The 22848-nt window shown below is 51.1% G+C and overlaps 9 protein-coding genes across 9 annotated transcripts; 5 read left to right on the top strand and 4 right to left on the bottom strand.

Moving 5' to 3' along the window:
- Positions 1-458: 458 nt before the first annotated feature.
- MIND_00164900 (uncharacterized protein) lies at positions 459-1804 on the bottom strand (the record flags this gene model as incomplete). The annotated part of the gene is made up of 7 exons (XM_037358572.1): positions 459-843; positions 891-909; positions 953-1344; positions 1393-1468; positions 1513-1527; positions 1575-1665; positions 1715-1804. The coding sequence occupies 7 exons, from the start codon at positions 1802-1804 to the stop codon at positions 459-461; spliced, it is 1068 nt and encodes a 355-aa protein (XP_037226482.1).
- A 229-nt stretch (positions 1805-2033) lies between these two features.
- MIND_00164800 (uncharacterized protein) lies at positions 2034-3260 on the top strand (the record flags this gene model as incomplete). The annotated part of the gene is made up of 2 exons (XM_037358571.1): positions 2034-2856; positions 2905-3260. Exons 1-2 carry the CDS (start codon positions 2067-2069, stop codon positions 3258-3260), a joined length of 1146 nt encoding a protein of 381 aa, XP_037226481.1. The 5' UTR covers positions 2034-2066.
- A 186-nt stretch (positions 3261-3446) lies between these two features.
- On the bottom strand, positions 3447-4130 carry MIND_00164700 (PX domain-containing protein; the record flags this gene model as incomplete). The annotated part of the gene is made up of 5 exons (XM_037358570.1): positions 3447-3512; positions 3565-3786; positions 3842-3885; positions 3934-4000; positions 4059-4130. The coding sequence occupies 5 exons, from the start codon at positions 4128-4130 to the stop codon at positions 3447-3449; spliced, it is 471 nt and encodes a 156-aa protein (XP_037226480.1).
- Positions 4131-4442: 312 nt separating this feature from the next.
- Positions 4443-4911, bottom strand: MIND_00164600 (PX domain-containing protein; the record flags this gene model as incomplete). The annotated part of the gene is made up of 4 exons (XM_037358569.1): positions 4894-4911; positions 4778-4840; positions 4642-4722; positions 4443-4586 (listed from the first exon to the last, which is right to left on the bottom strand). The coding sequence occupies exons 1-4, from the start codon at positions 4894-4896 to the stop codon at positions 4443-4445; spliced, it is 291 nt and encodes a 96-aa protein (XP_037226479.1). The 5' UTR covers positions 4897-4911.
- On the top strand, positions 4895-5999 carry MIND_00164500 (Ubiquitin-like protein; the record flags this gene model as incomplete). The annotated part of the gene is made up of 5 exons (XM_037358568.1): positions 4895-4965; positions 5013-5145; positions 5194-5245; positions 5292-5814; positions 5864-5999. The coding sequence occupies 5 exons, from the start codon at positions 4895-4897 to the stop codon at positions 5997-5999; spliced, it is 915 nt and encodes a 304-aa protein (XP_037226478.1).
- A 206-nt stretch (positions 6000-6205) lies between these two features.
- MIND_00164400 (Multidrug resistance-associated ABC transporter protein) lies at positions 6206-12163 on the bottom strand (the record flags this gene model as incomplete). The annotated part of the gene is made up of 33 exons (XM_037358567.1): positions 6206-6320; positions 6374-6481; positions 6525-6647; positions 6697-6779; positions 6830-6903; positions 6952-7342; positions 7392-7565; positions 7624-7745; positions 7801-7837; positions 7889-7896; positions 7944-8087; positions 8136-8228; positions 8275-8313; positions 8364-8399; positions 8448-8530; positions 8579-9059; positions 9222-9252; positions 9305-9315; positions 9362-9475; positions 9521-9551; positions 9602-9732; positions 9785-10010; positions 10058-10149; positions 10197-10203; positions 10253-10346; positions 10392-10411; positions 10459-10548; positions 10592-10618; positions 10668-10852; positions 10907-11128; positions 11174-11551; positions 11601-11937; positions 11984-12163. The coding sequence occupies 33 exons, from the start codon at positions 12161-12163 to the stop codon at positions 6206-6208; spliced, it is 4287 nt and encodes a 1428-aa protein (XP_037226477.1).
- Positions 12164-12254: 91 nt separating this feature from the next.
- On the top strand, positions 12255-13727 carry MIND_00164300 (uncharacterized protein; the record flags this gene model as incomplete). The annotated part of the gene is made up of 7 exons (XM_037358566.1): positions 12255-12300; positions 12344-12454; positions 12502-12848; positions 12897-13047; positions 13095-13286; positions 13334-13542; positions 13593-13727. The coding sequence occupies 7 exons, from the start codon at positions 12255-12257 to the stop codon at positions 13725-13727; spliced, it is 1191 nt and encodes a 396-aa protein (XP_037226476.1).
- Positions 13728-15540: 1813 nt separating this feature from the next.
- On the top strand, positions 15541-17112 carry MIND_00164200 (uncharacterized protein; the record flags this gene model as incomplete). The annotated part of the gene is made up of 1 exon (XM_037358565.1): positions 15541-17112. The coding sequence occupies exon 1, from the start codon at positions 15583-15585 to the stop codon at positions 17110-17112; it is 1530 nt and encodes a 509-aa protein (XP_037226475.1). The 5' UTR covers positions 15541-15582.
- A 1614-nt stretch (positions 17113-18726) lies between these two features.
- On the top strand, positions 18727-22127 carry MIND_00164100 (Plasma membrane ATPase; the record flags this gene model as incomplete). The annotated part of the gene is made up of 9 exons (XM_037358564.1): positions 18727-19053; positions 19117-19529; positions 19583-19809; positions 19859-20090; positions 20146-20342; positions 20393-20579; positions 20627-21367; positions 21417-21735; positions 21786-22127. 9 exons carry the CDS (start codon positions 18727-18729, stop codon positions 22125-22127), a joined length of 2985 nt encoding a protein of 994 aa, XP_037226474.1.
- Between the last annotated feature and the right edge of the window lie 721 nt (positions 22128-22848).

Genomic DNA, 22848 nt, shown 5'->3' with positions numbered 1-22848 from the left:
TGGCTATGACGTCTGTCGTTGCTGGATCATCCAACACGCCGACTGTGTTCCGGCCGACCAATCAGCTACATCATCCACTGAGAGGCGCGGGAAGGAAGTACTCTAGAAGTAAAGAATCAGATTGAAGCGTGGCTTCCGCAAGGGTTCCGTATGTCTCGCATGTGATACTTGGGAGGTATTGGCATCTCAAAGAAGGTGTAACTGGGTCCAAACAAGGATTAGACTGGCATCGAGAACATATCACAAAAATTTGAATTGAGGACAGCGGCATCAAGGCGTCGCTACCTGCACCTAACTAGTCGAACCGCCAGGTCGTCTGTTCACTTCAGAGTTATAACCTAGAAGCGAAGGACAAGATATAGGCGGAGATTCTGCAAAAGCCGATTCAACGGCCGTCTCGAAGGGCAGTAATCAACCTTCCAGAAACAGAATCCCAGAGTAAGTGCATGGATTAGATGTTAAACTGCTCTCGAAGCCCTAATGTCTTCCCCTCTCGACCCTCTACTCGCGTGGACCCTGTGCATTCGGACCTCATCCGATCCCTCATGTTGCAATTGCTCTTCTTCGTCATAGGCAGCAAACAGCGGCGTCCGGACATACCTCTCTTCGTCATGATCGCCGACTCCCATCCGGCCATAAGAACCGCTTAAGCGTTGCGTGTTAGCCTCGACAGCGCTGTCCAATAACGCGATGTTGAGTATATGGACACCAAGGAATGTGATTATGAAGCCGCAAAGAAGGGAAATGGTATTGGCGGGCGAGGTCGTATTGAAGCCTTTGAAGAGGATAAGGGAGGCCACAATCGTTGCGGTACAGAAGCCGACGTAGTAGAGTGGGTTGACTCTGGGCAAGCTCCATGAGCAATGGAAATGTAGAAGGAAACCACGCACAAGTTCACGGAGAATATATCTAATGCGCGATTGGCGTAGTTGAGTTGAATGACGATGCATACCAGCCCAATTAATCCGAATAGGTAGGTGCTTGGGTAGACGAACTGGTTGCTGCCCTCCCATGTAAGCTTCAACGCAATGCCAAATCCTTTGATGAACATGACTGATACCCCGCCCACAATACTTGCTATGCTTATGTACACCAGCGGATTCGTGCGCCCGTACTTGGGCGCAGCAACGAAAAATCATCGCTAATGAGAACACCGTTGCAGTGAAGCAGTAGAAGAGGAATCCAGGAGCAAGTGCGTAGTCGAGAAACTGAGTTATGGTGGTGATGTCCGCGTCGGCTGGAGCATGGAGGACGATGATGGTAGTTCCGAGGATACATAAAGCACAGCCTACGCGACCAAGGTGGCCAAGTTTTTCGTTGAGAATAACAGAGGCAAGGATTGCCCTAACAGATATCAGTGTCGAGACACCAGTAAATAGAAGCAAGACACACCCGATAATGACGCTTAGAGCTCCCAGGGGCGTAACCATTACAGGCGGTGCAAACGTATACGCAGCAAAGTTTGCGGCTGGCAATTCATTAGTCTGATACAAGGCAATATTGAACACACACCTTCACCAACAGCCACTTGTCCCCGGTGAGCTCTGATAGCTCTGGAAGGCGAGAGTACTCACAAGCAAGGGTGCCTCCCCACCATATTGGATTCTGAAGGTATGCAAAGCCATCCGTCGCATTTTTCCCCTGTCCCGCAGCAGCCGTGAGACCCTAATAAGGCGCTGAGCTACGTGGCAGTCGAGCAAAGGGTTGAAATTACCATCTTCGTGATTACACTACTCGTTCCGATGGCAATGGAGGCAGCAACAGCGAGTAGGAGCCCGACATAGCGGTCATTCAAGGCCACCATTTATGTCAGCAAGGAGGACAGTTGGATATCTTGATAGTTTGTACTCTTGCGAGAGCAGAAGGAGCGTTAGATTGGCAAATGAAAGTTGAGGTCGTGTCTTTCGGCTATTGGGAAGATGACATTCTGAGGCAACACGTAGAGTTGTTTGGTGCTGTTGCCTTTCGGCGACTTCGTCCCCCGAAGTTGATCCGTGTCGTCTCGTGACACTAGGGATTCGAACTTCATCTTCTGCCCCCCATCGCAATTTGGGAGAGAGGCTAGAATGGCTGACAGCCTCCCACTCGAACTTCTGGATCGTGTATTTGACCACCTGGGGGTCACAAACTACTACGGTCGGCGATCAATCGCTCGCAGTGGACTTGTCTGCAAGTCTTGGGGTGTCGCCAGTCGATACCAACTCTTTCGAGACGTCACCCTCAACGAGCGTAATATGATCTCGTTCCTATCTGTAACATCCAAGTCCTCTTTCCCCATCCCAGGCGTCATTCGCAGTCTAGAGCTTGCTTCTGGCCGGGAGGACCGGGCGCTGAGCATGAATATACCCCGACTAGGGGCGCTGCCTCTCATAACCACACTGCGTGTAACGATGAATGAGCGGGTGTTTGCCAAAAACCTTCCTCTCCTCAAAGAGCTTTTCCCTGGCGTCCTCAATCTGACGTTGCTCAACAGCGACTTGTCACTCGCCACCATCCTTACTGCAGCTGACTCCTTCGAGAAACTCAAATCGCTTACACTCTCGTGGGTCTATATACCCAACCACGAGCTACCAACAGTAAACAATGCCCATCCGAATTGGAGCAGTCTCTTTGTCGACCTGGTCTCTCACCCTCGGCCGGAGAAAAAAGACCGGAGCCAGGAGATTTACAACTCTGACCCACCACCAGTAATAACAACATCCGAACACCTGTTTGCGGCACTCCTTAAACTGAAATCGCCTCCTGATCTCACCGCCCTCTCAGTGCGAGCCTACGACCCAAGTAAAGGCGCAGAGTTCGGCGCGTTTTTGAAAAAACATGGAAACCAACTGCAACGACTGACGATCGAGACTGAGAGTCAGTGCTCGCACTTGGCATTTACCCGCTAAACAATTCCCCACACAGGACACGATTTTGAACATTTGCCTGCCCTCACCTTCTGCACGGCTCTTCGCGAGCTCAAGGTCGTCTTCAACTTTCATGGACATACGCCTATGAGCCAAAAGATCCTCAAAACCCTGCAAAACGTGGTTGCGCGCTCGCTCAAGACAATTACTTTCGTCGACCTCTACGGCGCCCCCACCCGCGTCAGCGATGAGAATAAATGGAGCGATATCGACGAACTACTATCCCAAGACGAAGTATTTGTGAGCCTAGAGCTGTTCATGTTCAAAACCAGCAACGAGTCTGTGGGCAATCAGGTGGCTTCAGAGATGCAGTTATGTACAAAGCGAGGAATTTTTCGAGTGGAAGGGCTATAAGCATCAATCTGTTTGTTTGAGGAAATTAGGCGGGCGCCTATCTGGTGGGAATGATGCTCAGAGTCATCGACGACGGATGGGCGCGACAGCGGGAACAGAAACTGGTCGTTGGAGTAAAAAATACAGAAATGAAAACAGCAGAGTAGTGAGCAACGACGAAACCTGGACCCCCCCCTTCCTTCCCGCTTAAATCCACTGAGCCTTGTCCCATGACGGGTCTTGCAGGAAGGCACAGAGCACCTTGCTCCCAGTCTGGAGATCGACTCATCAGCGACAAATAATTGTCACTACAGATAACACATACCTGAAGCAGTGGGTGCCCAGCGACGATACTCAGGAAGCGCTCAAGTCCATCCCGCCTGTTCTCGATAACCTCGTCGGAAAAGCGGTTGGTGAAGACCTTGCCCGGGAGCGAAGGGATATTGACGCGCGTTGACTCACGCTCCAGGATGTCATGGAATGCTTCGAAGTCAGAGTAGCGTCGTCGGACAAGGGAGTGTCGGAGCTTGAATGCGGGGATATTGGTCTGTGGAGAAAGGTGGTCTCAGACGAAGAAGGAGTCAGTAAAGAAAGATAGGTACCTTGCACACGATCTCGTAGTCCGTATACATCTTTCGGCCAAACCCTAACCCTATTCAGCTTCACGCCGATTACTGGAAGCTAGAGAGCATACCGTGGGTCTGAGGGTTTCGCACTTCAATCTCCAAGAAACTTTCTGGGACGCTATACATTTCCTCAATCTACTCGGCCAATGTCAGAACAAACAGGCTCTTTTAAGAGGAATCAAATCGTGCAGACCGTCTGCTGGCGTGTGGCGAACGATGGGTCATCGAAAGCGCTGCTCCGCGCAAAGGGAGAAACTGCAGCCATGACGGAGAGAGAAGGATCGGGTCACACAATGTCACAACAAATGACCAATGTCTAAATGTGGATGCGGAGGAGAGTGCAAGTGCATGGGCCCACGAATACTCAAGCAAGACTTATTTCGGGACCCGATTCACGGCATAGTCGGAGGCGAGCAGGCAGGGGGTAACAATGTGTAAAGTCGAACTTCATCCATGACAAACTGATAGCAGACTGGCCAACGGCTGGCTTAAATTTTCCATGAAGCGCTTGTTGAGTCACTGAAAAGACGCGGAGACGAGGCGAACGGATTGAAATTCACAGCTTAGGTTCGAATTTCTATTTGGCCTCGTCCGTTGGTGGTATTAAGCCGACCCTTACTGGCACCCCTTCCACTTGCGCGTCCAGCTTCTTCTTATACTCTTGTAGATCCTCCAAAGTTCTGTTCTGTAGCTCGGTTTGTATTGCAGCTAAACGCGCTTTCTGAGGATCGGAGTTAGCAAACGGGCTTGTTGAGATAGCAGCAGCAACGACGCACCTCCTTCTTGTGGTGTAGGCACTCTAAGTAGTCGTCGCGTTGGTTTGCACATTGAGATGGGTGGGATACTTTGGAATAGCACTGAAGAAGCGGGGTAAAGACCAAGACTACCAGAATTTCGCGTGGTTGAGGATACCTTGGCAAATTCTTGCCAGTACGGGTTGCAGCGAGAGGGCCCGCCAGTGAAGCTGAAACCCGACTGCGTATATGAATCAGCTCAGTCCCCGGAGAATGGATGAACGAAAAATCCACCATGATGTGGTCTTCGGAGAAAGGTTTCGGTGTGACGCTCTCTCCCTTCTCCACGTCCAACTCAGGCTTGTTGTACGTTCATTCTTCCCATTGCACCCGAGTGTGGTCCTCATTTTTAGATCCATGGCAGACCAAGCAGAGGCTGCATTCCTGCGTGTTTATATCAACACCCTCGCGAGTCAGAGTCTTGTTTACGCGGACGACTACCAGCAGCCGCCGGCTAACTCACTCAAGAAGGTCCCTGTGCTGCAAGTAAGCCGTGTGCCCTTGTCTCATTTCTGCTTACAACTTTATCACCAGATTTCCGTTCCAGCACCACCACCACGCAAGAAACAAAGAGAATCCTCTTCAGGTTTCGCTTGATTCCTGCCTCACAATATAAATTTGACACCTACTAGCACCGCTCTCGCTGACATTCAAGTCGCTTAAGCCAGCGGCATCTTACACGATCGCAGTCCACCCAACCGACACAATTGCTGCAGTCAAAGCGGCACTTTCATCTCAGCCAGGAGGACCGCCAGTCGACGCCCAACGCTTGCTGTTAAAGGGCAAGGCTTTGGCAGACGCGAAACTCGTCAAGGAATATCCAATCAAGGACGGTGATACCGTGAATCTTGTCTTAAAGACAGTTGCACCTGCACCAACAATAACAGCTTCTTCAACCCCTCCCACCATGGATCCAGGAAAACTCCCCACTCTTTCGCTCGACCCGCCCGCTCAGACTTCAGCACGCAAACACCAGCGCATCCCGAGTGTCGTGTTATCGCCGTCTCCATCGAGCGAAACCGTCCCAACCATCGATAGAGACATCATGCTCACTCTGGACGCGTCGACCGAATCTCTTCCTGCCAAAGAGCTTTCCACCTACCATACCGCCATTGCAGAGCCCGAATTCTGGGCCCGCCTGCTTGCCTTTTTCCGGTATGTCGTTTGGCTGTTATACTTGGTGCCTTGCTGAATGGCCACACAGCTCCGAATTCAAGAACGACACCGACGCTCAGACTGCTTTTGAAGACTTTATCCTCGCCAGCAAGAGTACCCTCACTGCGAGCGAGATTGCCAAGATTCGTGACCACGTTGGGGTCATTGGGATGGCTGGGACGTAGAATGGAGTCGAGCATCGTTTTCACTTTCTCTATCGGGTCTTCCCCTTGTGTAACAAATGTGTCCTTTTAACTCGCAAGTCGCTTCAACATCTGCAACTCTTCGGATGTGGTGGAGTCAAGCATCACTTTCACTTTCACTCTCTCTCTCTCTCTCTCTCTCTCTCTCTCTCTCTATCGGGCCTTCCCCTTCTGTAACAAATGTGTTTTTAACTTTGACTCTCCAATCCAGCAAGTCGCTTCAACACCTGCAACTCTTCGTCGCCCATCGCGTGGCACATGCTATGAAAAGCACTCTCAGGATCGGAAAGAAGACTCCTGGGACTAGGTTTCATGGGTCAGAAACAGGAAACAAAAGCTGTTAAACTCATGCTCACCTGTCAAACTCGGCGATTCGGCCCTCATGTAGCACCATGACTCGGTCATACGCGACGATCGTGGTCAATCGGTGGGCTATGATGAGCACTGTACTGCGGCGAAAGGCGCTGCCTATTGTTAACTTGCTGGAAACGCCTGCAGAAGACTCACTCGCGGACGGTCTGTGTGATCAGTTTGTCAGTCGAGAAATCGACGCTGGCCGTCGCTTCGTCCATGATCAAAATCCTCGCCTGTTTCAGAATCGCGCGTCCGAGGCATAGCAGCTGTTTCTCCCTGTCCAGCCGTTGGTCAGCAAGTGATTCAGAATAATGATAACACACACCCGGCAGAAAAGTTCTCTCCGCCTTCTGATACGGCTGTTTCGAGGTCGTCGAATGGAAGATGGACACGTCTGAGGGCATCGAACTTTGCGTTGGTTGGCTCAGTGTTGTCATATTTGGTAAGACTGAACTCACAATCGCTGCGTCACTATATTCTCCCTCTGGATCAAGGGTGGAGCGGATTGTCCCACTCAATATCGTCGGGTCCTCTTGAAGTCGGGTTAGAAGCAGCACACAAGAATTTATATCCAACCCACGCGGGATGATCGTCAACTGCCTCCTCAAGTCACGCAGTCCGATGCTGGTAATATCAACAGCGTCCATGACAATCTGGCCAGTGAAAGGGACGAATCGGAAGAGCGCGAGGGCCAGCGTCGATTTGCCCGATCCTGTTCGTCCAATAACGCCAATCTTCTCGCCAGCAGAGATCGTGAAGCTGACACCGTGCAAGACAGGCGGCAGATCATCCGCATAACGAACGACAAGCTTCTCGGCACGAATTTCGCCGGCCTGAGGCCATTCTGGTGGGGGCTTTGCTTTGGCTGCATCATCAAACTCCTCTGGCTCGATTTCAGAGAACTCCTTGACCCGCTCCAGCGCGACCATGTCCTGCTCAAGTCCCGCAAACCGATGTGCCATGTTTTGAAACTGCGTCGATTAGCCTTTACCCACAAAGATATAATTGGGACAGACGGACGTCGTTGGTCATGTTCTGGGCAAACATCACAGTGAACCCGGCCAGCGCCGCATCGATTCGGGGGGAAAGTACTGCCATGACGACGACGGCTGTGGCAAGCACGCTGGTCAGCGCATTGGCGCGGAAACTGAGCCATTGACTGGTGGCCAGACTCCAGTACGCTGGGGCGGTGTTCTAGATTGAAAATCGAGTCAGAGAAAGCGAAAAAAAAATATGTCAGAGTTGCTCTTACGATATCGAGCAGTCTCAGCATGTCCGACATGAATTGGGTAGAGCCTCCAAAGGCCCTTATGGTAGTGATTCCAGACACAGCTTCCCAGTACAATGCATGCAATGGGGAGCTAGATACGGATGCTAGTGTGTTTTTTGTTAAAAGTCAAGCCGAGCCGCTGAGGGACAAGCAACGAACACAAGCGACGCATTTCACGGGAGGCGATGGAGAACATCTAGAGATATTGAGCTATCGGTGCCGCGAATGAGTATTGTGGACAAAAGACCTTCCCATCTGGCAATCCCATCAACTACCATGTTCATGTGTTGGAATGCACTCACAATGGAAAAAGACAAGACCAAGGACAACAGCCACCAGACAGAAAACGGGCCCACCGACGACGCTGATGATAGTGAACGTTATCCATGCTGAGGTAAAAGCGATGACACAATGCCCAATCGTCGCTGAGATTCTTTTGTCGATACCTAGCGCAAAATTAATGAAGTTGCTGGAAATATAGAAGCGACTCTCACCTTCCATATCCTTCCCAAACCGATTTAATAGTCGGCCGCGCGAAATTGTCTCGTGAAACCTAACATTGGCTAAGAGGATAGAATGAAGTAGTCCTAAGCTAAGGAGTAAGCAATCTCGGAATGCACTGGATCAACACACCTTGAAATAGTCTTCGGGAGGCATGTATCGATCCTGAGTCTGCAGCGGATTAATCAGTGTCTTGAACGCAAACAGATAGACCAACTGACAAAGGATATACCATCGGAGGGTTTTGACGACAAGGCCTGTGTGTCCGTTCATACGAGTTGTTTACCCGCAGTCAGCATACGCACCAGTAAATGTCAGTGCAGCATAAACAGTAACGTAGAAGGCTGCACTATGCGACGGCATTGTTGTCGAAGACCCAGCCCAAATCCTATCCAAGTCAACTTACACCATCGACTTCAATAAGAAGCCTACTGACTTCAGCCAGCCATTTTCAAGCAACGGACTGAATGCTGCTATGATTAACACGCCCAGAGATATGCCCCACTGAACGCGACTGCCCCATGCCTTGAAATACGCCAGCCCAATGGCCGCGTCAACATTCCCAATCGCCCGCTGTTCCTCTTGAACGAGCTTTCGGGGTGTGTTCTTGGCCAACTCGACCCCTTGTTGTGCTTGCGGTTGTTTTGGGTCGATGACAGCAGATAGTTTCTCGCCTTCGGCATTTTCGGCCGACAGCATGTTATGATCCGTTTGCACAAGAAAACCGTAGTTGGGCGACGCCCTAAACTGGGAAAGGTTACCCTGGTGTTGGACCTTCCCCTGATCCAGCGCAACGATGAACGCGGCCCCAGGAGCGCATAACTGGACATAATGGGACACAATAATGACGGTTCTGCCTCGGAGGAGCGGCCCTTTGAGGCATTCCTTGTAGATGTGTTGAGCGGTGTGCGAGTCGACTGTGTTCAGCAGTGTTAAATGCAATGATTGTGGGATTTAGAGTGCTTGCCTGCAGATAGCACGTCGTCCAAAAGGAGAATCGACGCGCGACTGTAGACTGCACGTGCGAGCGATACTACTTTGGTGTCAACAAGAGTACGAGCGAGTCAAATGAGTGAAACCTCTTTGCTTCTGCCCCCCCGAAAGATTGAGCTGTCAGTTTGATGAGATGAACAAATACTAACAGCCTCGAATATGCACAAACCCCGCGTTCACCTACATATCCATGTTATTAGTACTGGTTCTATTCAAAAAGACATACCAATCTCTGTGTCGTCGCCATCTTCAAGGATTCTCAGGTCCTCCCCTAGAGCACACGCGAATATGGTCTGTTTGTATCGCTGTTCATCGTAAGGCAGATTGAAGAGGATGTTATCTGGCAAATTTCAGGTCTGAGTCCGATGTTCGGATGATGTCGAACCTTTTATAGACTGATTCCGCAACCAGGCAGTCTGTAACATGTGTTTTTAACAGGAGACCCATTTGACGATGACGTAAAGACCTGTGGTACGTATGCACAGAGGCCGTCAACAATCCACTCTTCTTCAATGGCGCGGCTGGAGGCCAGAATGTTTGCAGGAGACCGAGGGCAGTACACCTGTCCAGAAAGAAGCTCTGCTTCGCCAAGCAGCGCTACATGGTGATTCAGTGAAAATTCAAGTCACAGATAGGTTTAATGGAATACCGAGCAAAAGGAGGGTCTTTCCGGACCCGAAGCGTCCACAAACGAGACTAAGCTCGCCCGTGGGAAATTCGAGCGAGATATTCTTCATCGTGAACGGCTGTGGCGTCGAAGGCGTCCGCCCTGCTTCTGCAACTTGAGGCCAGGTTATGCATGCATTCTCAAATACGACGCGTCGGGTTTGGCTACTGAGCGGCAGTACAGGCAATATTTCTGCATCATTCAAGTACTGGAAGAAGCGTGAGTCTTCGAATCTTACTGTTCTGTACCACCTACTCGTGAGATACGGCCTGCTGACACAAAGCCTTGGATCAGTCGAATTGCTGATGCCGGGATTCCTTTGATCGAGAATTGGATTTCGGTGAAGACTAAGGCGGAATTAGATGAAGACATGTTGTTTGGGGGTTGGGCTAACTGGAGAGCTTGAATAGGAGGATGAAAACAGAGCGTTGTTTCAACAAAGGGTCATACCGCTGTAAAAGCAATGGCTGGGGTCAAGGAATGCCCGGCTATGACGGTAAAATGCCAAAAAGACACAATGGCAAAAATGATAGGCACAGAGTTCCTATAGCGACGATGAAGAGATGAAGAAATTGCTGATGATACCTACCCCATCGCAGTCCACAACGTCTAAAGTACAGGGTAAGCAATAGTCGTTAGTTTAGTAGCCTACTAACCTCAATGTTGAAACTGATCTTCTGATAACGCAACTCTTTCTCTCGGATGTGCAGCAATCGGCTCTCAAAGTTGTTCTCTAGTGCCATAAACTGGATTCTGTCAGTTTCAATATGAATGCAGTGAAAGAAGAACCTTCAGCATTTTGATTGCACCGAGTAACTAATTATATGTGAAGCACAAAGGAAGATATATTTTGCAACACACAGACCTCGTTTGTACGGCTGACACGTTCGTCACGTGCCTTGAACAATCGGCTCTGTGCGTCTGCAACAATGCTCCCGCTACGTTGATGCAGAGGCAAGCAAACGAGCGTCACTGCCAGGCCGACGAGGCAAGACACGCCCAACAGCTTATAGAGAAAGAAGACTCCGACGAGGAGTTCAAAGGGTGTATCTGGACTCCGAGTTATATCAGCCTATTTCAGGCGAAGAAAGGTCGGTTGCCTACCCGCAATATCGTAGATACTCTCCGCCAACGCGCTAAGCTGTCCCACATCACTGGACATGAGCGCAATGATCGCCGCCTTCGAATGATTGACGCTGTGGTCTTCTGGAGCAGGCGCAGAGGTGACGTCTTTGCGAACCAACGCTTTCGCAAATAATAGCGAATGGAGTTGGAGCTCAAGCCGGGTTTTCAGTACTCGGTTCATAAACACCATTTGTCCCATTACTGCTTGATGTCAGTTTTGCGCATCTAGGAGGATTTTCGGCATACACAGCGACAGGCCGAAGTGTGCGAGGAAGAATCCCGTCACCCACAACAACGCGGACGAGGCATTGGCTCGGTGTGGATCGGTTTCGAGGTACTCGAGAAGTCTTTTGAGGAAAAAGGGCGGCCCATAATATGCAAATGAGATCACGAAGGACAGTAATAGAACTTTGAAGACCGTCGAAATGTTGATTCTCAGTAGATGAAAGATAAGGCGCAGTCGGGATGTGGCATTGAAGCTGCGGCGAACATCATGGTGGTTTCTAACGGCCCGCATACGGGCTTCAACAATGGGCAGATGTTCGACTTGAAAATTGGGAAGGTTCGCAAGAGAAAGAACCTTGGTGGCGAATATGAATAGCCAGACATTTACGATGGAGCCGTCTTGACAAAATGTTAGTTTCGCAGAAAAGCATCAAAATCTTCCACGCACTAGCATACTCTGACACACTCTCCGTGGCGCCATCAAGACCAGGATAACAAAGGGGTGGACCCATTGGCGTCGTGAGCGCTATGATGGCGCACATGGAGTAGAGGAAGGCGGCAATTGACATCGACGCCGATGTTTTAGTGGATGGTGCAAGTAGTATCGCGCTTTTCGTGAGGCTAATGCCCAGAGACAAGACAGACAGGTGTGTTATCGAGGCGGAATGGACGGGGACGAAAACCAAAAGCAGCAAATAAGTTGGTAAAAGCCACAAAATTGCGCTCTTTTCGCAGGCTATCACACCGAGAAGAGACGCGGCGATGAACAGTTTTCTGAGACGAATCTACGCGTCATGAGTAGGCAAAGGGAAGAAGTGGCATGACGACCACCTTGCGCCAGAAATCAACCTCATTCACCGGAAACTCGTCGTTGGGTTGGATCACATCGTCGAGGTTGAGACTGTCCCGCGTGAGCTGTACTCCGTTTTGTTGCAAGAAATAGGTGGAGAGGAGCAGAGTGAGAGCACTGACGGCGACGCCGCCTACATAGACCGCGTCTATGGAGAGCATAAAGTGAGTGTCATCTGCACAGATGATGGTGGTTGTTTTTGAAGGGTCGCGATTGCCGAGTCAAATTTTCCCCAGCGACCGTGATCCTCTAATGTTGAGCGGAACCGGCCCCGGGACCGCAAAGCGTCCACGAATTGGTCGACTGGAGGGGCTTATCTAACACAAGAGCTTTTTCTTCAGACCACGCCCCGGCCAACGTGCAAGTGCTCGTCATTGCTGATGAAGACTTCGGTTCCCACTTCCTTTCCACCGCAATGACTAAGACCAAAGTCCTCGTAACTGGAGCCACAGGTACGCGGACTTGAAGCTTCTGTTAACGACAACAACAATCAATATAGGGTATATCGGCGGCTCTGTCCTTGATCGCTTCCTAGCTCGTCCAGATGCAGACAACTTCGAGTTTACTGTGCTCGTGCGCGACCCGAAGAAGGCGGAGAAGTTCAAAACGCTGGGCGTTGATGCAGTCGTCGGTTCTCACTCGGATGCGCCCCTTATGGCGAAGCTTTCGAGTGAGGCCGATGTCGTGATTGCGACGGTACATTGTTTTCGCAAAAGCGTAGTGCTTAGCTTACACATATCTAGGCTGACTGCGACGATCTCGTCGCGGCCAATGCAACGCTGGCCGGATTCAAGAACCGATTCGAAAAAACTGGAGTACCGCCCATTTTTATCAATACGGCGAGTTGTTTGTAACTTGATGCCAATATCCAGTATTCTGAAGCTGTTTCTGTAGTCTGGCACTGGCGTAATTGCTGAGGATTCCAAAGGATTGTCAGCGAGTGAGCTGATCTACGACGATGCCGATGCAGCCCAGATGGCTTCAATACCCGACACGGCCATCCACCGCAACGTCGACCTGGCAATTACTAATGCAGATGCTGAGGGTTTGTGCCATCAACAATGCGGAAGCGCGACTGACAAAGGACGATAGGCTACATCAAGAGCTATATCATTCTTCCCTCCACCATTTACGGTCTTGCTAGTGGTCGTTTCGTGGATGCTGGCTTGCAGAGCGCACATTCACAACAGATCCCCGCCCTTATCAAGTCTTCCCTTGACCGTGGTCATGCTGGGATGGTGGGAGAAGGGAAGAATCTCTGGCCAAACGTTGAAATCCACGAACGTAAGCTGATCGTCCCATTAACTCTTCCGCACGTTGATTTTCACCAGTCAGCGAGTTGTACAGTGTGCTGTGGGATGCAATCGTTTCTAATTCCGGCCTCGGGCACGGCCGCGAAGGATATTTCTTTGGAGCAAGTGGGGAGCACTCCTTATATGAAGTCGGAAAAGCAATTGGGGAGGTGCTGGTTGCACTGGGAAAGAGCGATGATCCAGCACCGACGACATTCACCAAACCGGAACTAGACAAGTACTTCGGGGTGCGTGAAATTCATGCCGCCGGCTAAAAGATCTCTAAATACCATTCCAGGGGGCTGACTATCTGGGATCTAATTCACGCTGCCATGCTACTCACTCGCGTTCAATTGGATGGAAGCCGGTCAAGAGCACGAGTGATATGTTGGCAAGCATCCAATTGGAGATTGAGGCCATTCTTAAGAAGTAATTTGAACGGTGAAAGTATTAGTAATAAAAGTGTAAGCGTCATGGACTTCATATTTGACACCATTGAGAGAGTCTTGATTGCATCTTCTTCTTCCAACTCGGGCCCCCACCACATATCTTGACCGCTTAGCGCTGTAGCACAAATGGAACCTTTCGCAGCGGACCTCTACCTACCCCCAAGCCATACGCAAATGAAAGATTCTGGGTCCGACAGCGATGAAGCAGTCCCATTCGCTCTTCATCGGATAACACTGAAAGCCATGTCCAATAGTCAGTTGATGGCACAACGCAAGAAAAAAAAACCCTCTAGCTCTATCTTCCGCCTCCCTCCGGAGCTACTATCAGAAGTATTCCTGCAATTGACTTCGGAAGACCAGCCAAAAACTTTGCCCCCAATGCATCGGCATTTACTGGCGTGTAAAGTCTGCGGGCTCTGGCGCACAGTCGCACTGCACACTCCTGTACTCTGGTCCCGCGTCATGCTCCACCTGGGGCAGCGGACTTCAAATCTCGGTGGAATCAAAAGATTAGCGCTGACCTGTTTTGAGCGTTCTCACGACCTCCCGCTTTTCTTGACTATCACTTCTGAGTCGCCTGCAATCCCAAATCTTATCATCGATTTGGTACTACCCGCTCGCCATCGGATAAGACATCTCCGGCTCCAGATCCCCATCGCGTTCACCGAGTCGGTGTTCAAGCTTCCAAGTAGCTCTCTGAAGTCACTGAGGACGATTGAAGTGGCTGCAATGCTAGCTCAGGGCGATGAGGGACCGTGGTTCCGTGCCATGACTTCATTGGAGGGAGCTACACAGCTGGAAAGTGTCGTTTTTCGTTGCTATGTTCCGGGTGAAAGCCACCGACTCGGAATGGGTCACGCGATCCCAAACCAAGGGCTCTTCAGTCCGGTTCAAAGTGGACTTCACTTCGAGCGGCTTGTAAACCTCAGTTTGGTGGGCTTGTTGCCAGTTTTGGCAGACGACGCTGTCGATTTAATTGAACAGTCAATCAACCTCGTCCAGCTCACCATCCACATAACAGAGATTGCGCCACGGGACAACGCGGCTGTACAGCTCCCATTCGTTGTTTCTATGAGTCTTCGGTGCCTCGACGTCACAGTCAGTCGGGACGCTCTCCCTCGATTCATGGCCCCCCTCAAACTCCCTTCTTTGCAAGAGCTCTCGGTAAAGTGCACGAAGAATCAGTCCATCCTCTGCAGCGTTTTCGTCGACTTGCACCGGCGTTCCGTATTTTCCTTGCGTCGCTTTCTTCTTTCACAACGAGGGGGAGATTCCCTGACGCCCTTCTTTGCGTGCAGTCCGTTCTTGGAGAGGCTGCAACTCATCGGGTGTCGCTCTGCCCTGAGCACAGTTTGTAGTGGGCTGAAACGAGGTCCGGATGGTGGGGAGTCTATTTTGCCTCGCTTGCGTGAGTTGGCTATTGTTGGCTACTGGCTAGACGAGCGGCCGATGGTGGCCTGGAGCGCTGCTACACGCGCGTTGGTGGACATGGTTCGTTCTCGGCGACGAAAAGGCCGTCCAGTGCTGCGAAATCTGGTGTTTGGATCGGAGCGACCATTGAGTGAGAAAAAAGCTGCGCAGCTGAGGACCTGGCGGTTGGAAGGGATGGAATACCGATTGATGGACTTGCGGCTTGGGTATGACCGCATCCAGGAAGATTATTTCGAGGTAGCAGGTTAAAACTACAGACTGTAAGTAGTTGAGTAGGCATCCATGCAGTCAAGTTTTGCAAGAGTGTTTCCACGATCAGATCCAAGATGAACATGTTGATCATCTCGTGATCAACTTCTTGAATTAGGACCACCACGATATCCGCTTCGTCGTCAAGGTCGCAGCACAATGGACTCTTTCGCAACGGACCTCTATCTGCCGCCTACTCATACTCGAATGACGGATTCTCGTGCCTACAGCGTCGAGGAACCAGTCGCCATTCACCACATATCCCTAAAAACCATACTGTCCAACAGCGAATTCATGACGCAGCATAAGCGGCAACAAGCTTCCAGCCCTGTTTTGCGCCTGCCTCCAGAGCTATTGTCGGAAATCTTCCTGTTGTTGTTGGCTACGACAGAAGACAAGGCATTGAGACCTTCGTTTCCGATGCATGTGCAGTTAGCTCTCTCCAAAGTTTGCGGGTTCTGGCGCGCAGTAGCGCTTCACACTCCAATGTTGTGGACATCCGTGGCCCTTCATCTGGGGAAACACGTCTCAAACTTCAACGGAATCAAGGAATTGGCTCTCACCTGTTTCCAGCGTTCTGAACCACTCCCACTTTCTTTGACCATCACATCCGAGACGACCTCTATGCCAAATATCGTCAGCGATCTGGTGTCATCTGCTCGCCATCGGATAACACGTCTCCAACTTCAGATGCCTATTGCGTTCACCGAGTCCATCTTCAAGCTGCCAATGAGCTCGTTCAAGTTACTGAGATCAATTGAAGTGTCTGCGATGCTCACTTCCGGTGATAAAGGCCCGTGGTTTCGTGCCATGTCGTCATTGGAGGGTGCCACCCAGTTGAAGACTGTTGTTTTTCGTTGCTATAACCCCGATAATACCCGATTAGAGCGACGACTGTTCAAGCCGATGAAAAGTGGCCTTCGCTTGGAGCAGTTATTACATCTCACTCTTGTGGGATCACTTCAAGTCCTAGCAAATGATGCTGTCAACCTTATTGGGCAGGCAACCAACCTCGTCCAGCTCGCTATCCACATTACACGGGTCCCTGAAGGTGCACCGGAGCCCGACTCTGTTGTTTCTTCAACTCTACGTTACCTTGACGCCACTGTCAGTCAGTACTCGCTCCCTGTATTTCTGAATGCACTCAAGCTTCCGTCGTTGGAAGAACTCTCGGTGCGCTGCAGAGGAGTTCAAAACATCCCTTGCAGTGTTTTCGTTGGCTTACACGAAAAATCGGCCTTTTCCCTTCGCCGGTTTCTCATCTCTGATCGCATGGGAGATTCAATATTCCCCTTCTTGCGATGTAGCCCGTTCCTCGAGCGGGTGCAACTCATCCAGTGCGGCTCCGCCCTCAACACTGTCTGCAAAATTTTCACTCGAAAGGCTGGCAATGGAGTACCCATACTGCCGCACTTGAAGGAGCTGGCCATTGTCGACCGTTGGCCTGACGAGCGGCCTGAAGTGGCTTGGGACACAGCTAGCCAGGCGTTGATGGCAATGGTTCGTTTTCGACGACAAACCGGGCACCAAATGCTGAACTATCTGGTATTCGGCGCTAGGAAAGCGTTGAACGAAGACCAAGTTGCCCAGTTGAAGACGTGGCGGTTGGAAGGGATGGAATACCGGTTGACTGACCTGCGGCCCGGATACGACCGCATCGAGGAAGATTATTTTGGGACAGCGAGTTGATTTGTCCAGCCCCGGTCACAGCCTTTACTGTGCGAAATTCGTTCAGCATCGTCCATTCGCATGCTCGGGCCTGGATGCAAGTTCCTCAAAGAAACCTCCGGAGATAAAATACAACCAGGGCTGAGCGTGAACGATGCGTCTTCGAAAATCGATTGCGGCTTTAAGAGAAGGACGAGGCGGCGTTAAAGGGACAGGCAACAGCTGCGTAGCATGTAAACCTCGCCACACATCTAGTGGCCACATATCCATCGTTTCAAGATTGAATGTTGCGCGTTGGTAATGGCATGCGACGGTCCTCATCGACAGCACCAACTTAAGAAGCGAATTAGGCATCTACATACTCCAAATGCCAAGCGGCGGGTTGGCATCTTTAGAGTTGGAGGCTCGGGCGATGGACAAGAAGAACGCTAAGTGCACGGGAGAACTCTTGCCAAGACGACGAACGAGCGAGCAACGACAAGTGAGAAGATCTAACTGACGGCACCAATGCTACGATGGCCCATAAGTAACGAGCTTAAGCCTCGGGTGGAAAACAAGTTTGCGGAAGCGGCGCACACCGTTTGTTCCGGAGATGGAAGAGAGCTTTCTTGAGGTGTGAACGCGACCACTCTTGAATAGGGGTGTTCACCAGGTGTCAAAGACGCGTGGCATCGGTCGTTATGGGAGCCAAGGAGGCATTTCATTGGCTAGGAAACATGGACTCCTGTTGGACTGAGTGAATGTCTTGCATTTTGAAAGTTGCCTTTCTGTTGCAGGCACCAAGTCAAAAAGACAGTGCGGTTGTTGCAGACCACGACCTCCCGAACGTCGATTTGGCAACTTTTCAAACGCCAGAGAAGCGCATCAAAATCACGGGTTGGCTGATGATCGGGATAAAGAATGCTGAGGAAAATAAGGAAAATGGACTAATGCGGGCGGAAGATGGTCCAGAGAGCGGCACCAACAGCAATGAAGCTGGGAGAACACCGGTGCGGGGAGGAACGGGTTGGAAGGTCCTAAGTTGGGGCGGACGAGCGGTAGAACGGAATTTTGTCACCAACAATGACGAGAGGATAAAGATATTTATAGGTCGGCCGAGGGAAGAGCCAATGGCCAATCGGACGCGGGAAATTCACATATCGACGTTCCGCTGAAGCTGTGGAAATCAGAGGTGGTTTTGCCAAGTTTCTACTCTGGGGTAAGTGGGCGTGATTCGGATAACGATTCAGCGAATGGCAAATGAGCTCGAGAGAATTCGGATCCAACCACACGACACGTTACACGAAGACGTTTACATGCTTCTGCATATTCATACGATCCTGTCGGCCGTGTGGACCCAGCGCGTCATCTTTTCGGTCAATCGGGACGAGGTATCAGACTGATGGCAATTTGATGGGTGGTGATGGAGGCCATTGACGACCATAGCGACGTCGGTAGGGTAGATTTAGGCACCGTTGAAGTAAAAGTGAGCTGTCGTTTCGTTGTTGGCGACGAAGAGGAGCGGGGGGATACCATCCGAGCTGAATATCTCTTAGCCGAGGATTTATGTATTTGTTGTGTTTGGAAGGTTGATGCCCATCACATAAAAAGGTCACATCAGCTCTCTCGATTCTTCCCTTCTTCCCTCCCCCACCCATGTCCGAGAACGAAAAGGTCCCTGGCACCGACCCAGCCCCGACGAAAGTCGAGGGTGAAGCACCTAAACCGAAGCGCGAGTACAAGGAGTTTGGACACGATGAGCAGAAGGCCACCCACGCCAATGTCGATATGAGCACCATTGAACTCAAGGCTGAAGACCTCTACGACAAGGAAAAGGTCGACCTCGAAACTATCGTCATCGACGACGTATTCAAGCTGCTTCAATGTGATGACAACGGTCTTGACAAAGAAGAGGCGCAACGTCGTCTCGAACTCTTTGGACCTAACAAGCTGGAGTCGGAGGAGCAGAACCCAATTCTTCAGGTACGTCGCCGTAAACCATTTTTCGGGATGTCGTTTCTAAATTATGCATCTTTTCCTGTTTAGTTCCTCTCGTTCATGTGGAATCCCCTTTCTTGGGTGATGGAGGCTGCTGCTCTTGTCGCTATTGCCCTTTCCAATGGCGAGCATCGTGCGCCCGACTGGCAGGACTTCGTCGGTATCGTTCTTCTCCTTTTCATCAACTCGGCCATTGGTTTCTACGAGGAGCGTGGTGCTGGTAACGCTGTCAAAGCCCTGATGGACTCTCTTGCGCCGAAAGCCAAGGTGAAGCGCGCAGGCGCCTGGTCTGAAATTGAATCGGCCGACCTCGTCCCCGGTGACATGATCTCGTTCAAGATTGGCGATATTGTCCCCGCCGACTGCCGTTTGACGGAGGCTATCAACGTGTCCATTGACCAGGCTGCCCTCACTGGCGAGTCGCTGCCACAGTCCAAGAAACTTGGCGACCAATGCTTCTCGTACGTGGCGATCTCTGGTTTATTTTTGCAAATTCTCATGACGTTTTCGTCAGTGGCTCCACTTGCAAGAACGGTGAAGCTGAGGGTGTGGTTATCTCAACCGGTGCCAATACTTTCTTCGGTCGTGCTGCCTCGTTGGTTGGCCAGGACGATGACACCACCGGTCACTTGCAGAAGATTCTCGCACAAATCGGTTCTTTCTGTCTGGTTGCGATCGGTATCTTCGTCGTCGCCGAAATCCTTGTTTTGTATGCCGGCTTCCGTTTCCCTTACCGCCGTGGTATGTCTTTTTTGGTCCGCTCCAATTCCGTTTTTCCTGACTAGTCTAGGTCTCGATAACATTCTCGTGCTTTTGATCGGTGGTATCCCTATTGCTATGCCCACTGTCTTGTCGGTTACCCTTGCTGTTGGTGCTCAGCAACTCGCCAAGCACAAGGCCATCGTCACTCGTATTACTGCTATCGAAGAGTTGGCTGGTGTTACCATTCTCTGCTCGGACAAGACTGGTACCCTCACCACCAACAAGCTCACAATCGACCGTGAAACTATTATCCCTTATTCGTACGTTAACTCCGCACCCGGTCTTCGGGCGATGGCATGTCTGACACTGTTTCAGCTCGTTCTCGCCCGATGACATCATCCTTCTTGCTGCCTACGCCTCGCGCACTGAGAACCAAGATGCTATCGATACGGCCACAACTAGTGCTATCGGAGACATTTCTCGGGCCCGCGCTGGCATTAAGCTCTTGGACTTCAAGCCCTTTAATCCCACGGACAAGCGCACTGAGATCACCTACCGAGAGGAATCTTCTGGTCCGTTGTGAACGCCTTCTAATTTGCCAAGCCGCTAACATTTTTTCCAGGCAAACTGAAACGTGTCACCAAGGGCATGACTGGCGCTATTATTGAACTTTGCTCTCGGGGCCGCACCGAAGAGCTTGAGGCCCGTCTTGAGAAGGACGTCGAAGGCTTTGCTACCCGTGGTCTCCGTTCTCTTGCTGTTGCGTACGAGGAAATCGACGGTGATGACCACGAGGCTGAGGGCAACGGGTTAGTACACTTGATTTCTTTAGGCAGTTGTTTTAATCCCATCACAGATTCGAACTCATTGGTCTTCTTTCCATCTTCGATCCCCCGCGCGAGGACACCAAGCAAACCATTGACGATGCGCTTGCTCTTGGTGTAAAGGTTAAGATGGTTACTGGCGACCAGCTCGCTATCGCAAAGGAAACTGGTCGTCGTCTCGGATTGGGTGACCATATGTACCCCGCCAAGGTGCTTAAGGATGGACCTGCCCCCGGTGGCAAACACGCCAGCTTGGACGAAATGATTATGGACGCCGATGGTTTCGCTGGAGTCTTCCCTGAACACAAGTATGAGATTGTCAAACGTCTTCAAGGCCTTGGTCATTTGTGCGCCATGACTGGTGATGGAGCCAACGACGCCCCTGCTCTTTCTCGTGCCAACGTCGGTATTGCTGTTGAGGGTGCAACTGATGCCGCTCGTTCAGCAGCTGATATTGTGCTTACTGAACCCGGTCTCTCAACCATCGTCCACGCTATTCGCGGCTCCCGAATCATCTTCCAACGTATGCGTAACTACTCAATTTACGCCTGCGCTGTCACGATTCGTATCGTCGTCTGCTTCGCCATCCTCTCGTTCGCCTACAAGTTCGACTTCCCGCCGTTCATGATTCTGATCATTGCCCTCCTGAACGATGGCACAATCATGACCCTGTCCGTTGACCGTGTTTTGCCCAGCAACACACCAGATAGTTGGGACCTGGCCGAAATTTTCAGCTACGCCGTCGCCTATGGCCTCTATCTCACGTTGTCGACGTAAGTCTTGCCCCAAGCCCCTTTTTTACGGTGCTGACAAATCCTACAGTGTCGCCTTGGTGGTTATTATCATGGAGACGACCTTCTTCCAGGACAAGTTTGGTGTCGAGTTGGACTCGATCCCTGTCAAGGCCAACGACGCCAGTCTCCACATGGTTGTCTACCTCCAGGTTGCCATCATCTCACAGGCCCTCATCTTCGTCACGCGTTCGCATGGCTTCTTCTTCATGGAGCGTCCCTCGACGGCCTTGCTTTGCGCGTTCGCCATTGCTCAGCTCATTTCGAGCATCATCGCTCGTTATGCTGACTGGGGCTTCACCAAGATCCACGGTATCAGCGGTGGCTGGATTGGTATTGTCTGGGTCTGGGTAAGTTTTGGGGTTGTGATTGGACCGAACCTTAACTGACTTGTTGGTAGAACATCGTATGGTTCCTCCCCCTTGACTGGATCAAATTTGCCATGAAGGCCACAGTCATTAAGTACCTCCGCGAGCGTCGTCTTGCCCAACAAGCGGCTGGACCAGCGCAAACCAGCGATGGCGTGCCAATCACTCGCACTCAATCACGTGCTGCTTCTATTCACGAAAGCCTGTACTCGAATCGTGTCAGCTTCATCAAGCGTGCGGCTCGCAAGGTTGGGTTTGGACAAAAGGTGTCGATGAAGCCAGAAGAGCTGCAACGGTTCAGCTCTATCCAGGCCCAGCGTGTTGGTGCGACTCTTGCTCGCAACCCGAGCAGGACTGGCAGTGGCGCGGCTTAAACGCGGCCGTCATCACCCCCCTTACATTTCCTTTTTATTCCGCTTAGACCGCCGCGCCTGTACCATAATACTCTCTCCCTCCCTCCCTTGGCCGGCCTCCTTTACACGACGACCTTCCCTTGCCGCCGCGCCGCCCATCTGCACGCATCCAACACCCTACTATACCATCAGCCATCGCATCTCTCTCTTGTCCCCTATACATAACCAGCACACCTATCGCCGCTCGTAGTTTTACCCGGGGAATCTCTGTGTACCAGTAACGGCCTCCACACACACTCGTTCTTGCACCCGTCCTCGCCCCGTTAACGCAGCGGCGGACGGTAAGGACGCGCAGTTTGTTTGGGGCGGGGTCGGGCCTTGTACATATTTCTTTGCTTTTTTTTCGACTACTACGACGTGACAAAATCAAAAGAGAGGATTTAGAGTATCTTAGTGTGTATTTACGAATCAACGATTTCCTTTGTTAAACTGGAGCAAGTCAAGAAAGGGTGTCAACTGTTAAACGACCGAGTTTGGCGTTCACCACGAAGACCCCAGAAAAGAAAATTGGGAGGTGGGAGTAGATGTGATAACTCACGATATTGGCCTTCAATTTCCCAGTTGATAAACGAACTGGCCACCTAGCATGGTAATAATGCAGAAGAGACTGTTGAGAGCCGCATAACTTCCTCAGTAGATCAGCTTGGCTTATCAATTAGTACTCCGACTTGGTTGGGGTTAC

This window comes from Mycena indigotica (genome assembly GCF_014461135.1).
Source record: "Mycena indigotica strain 171206Taipei chromosome Unknown Mind.scaff0001, whole genome shotgun sequence".
NCBI lineage: Eukaryota > Fungi > Basidiomycota > Agaricomycetes > Agaricales > Mycenaceae > Mycena > Mycena indigotica.
The sequence above is the reverse complement of the archived record's forward strand: the minus strand, read 5'-3'. Positions and strand labels throughout refer to the sequence as shown.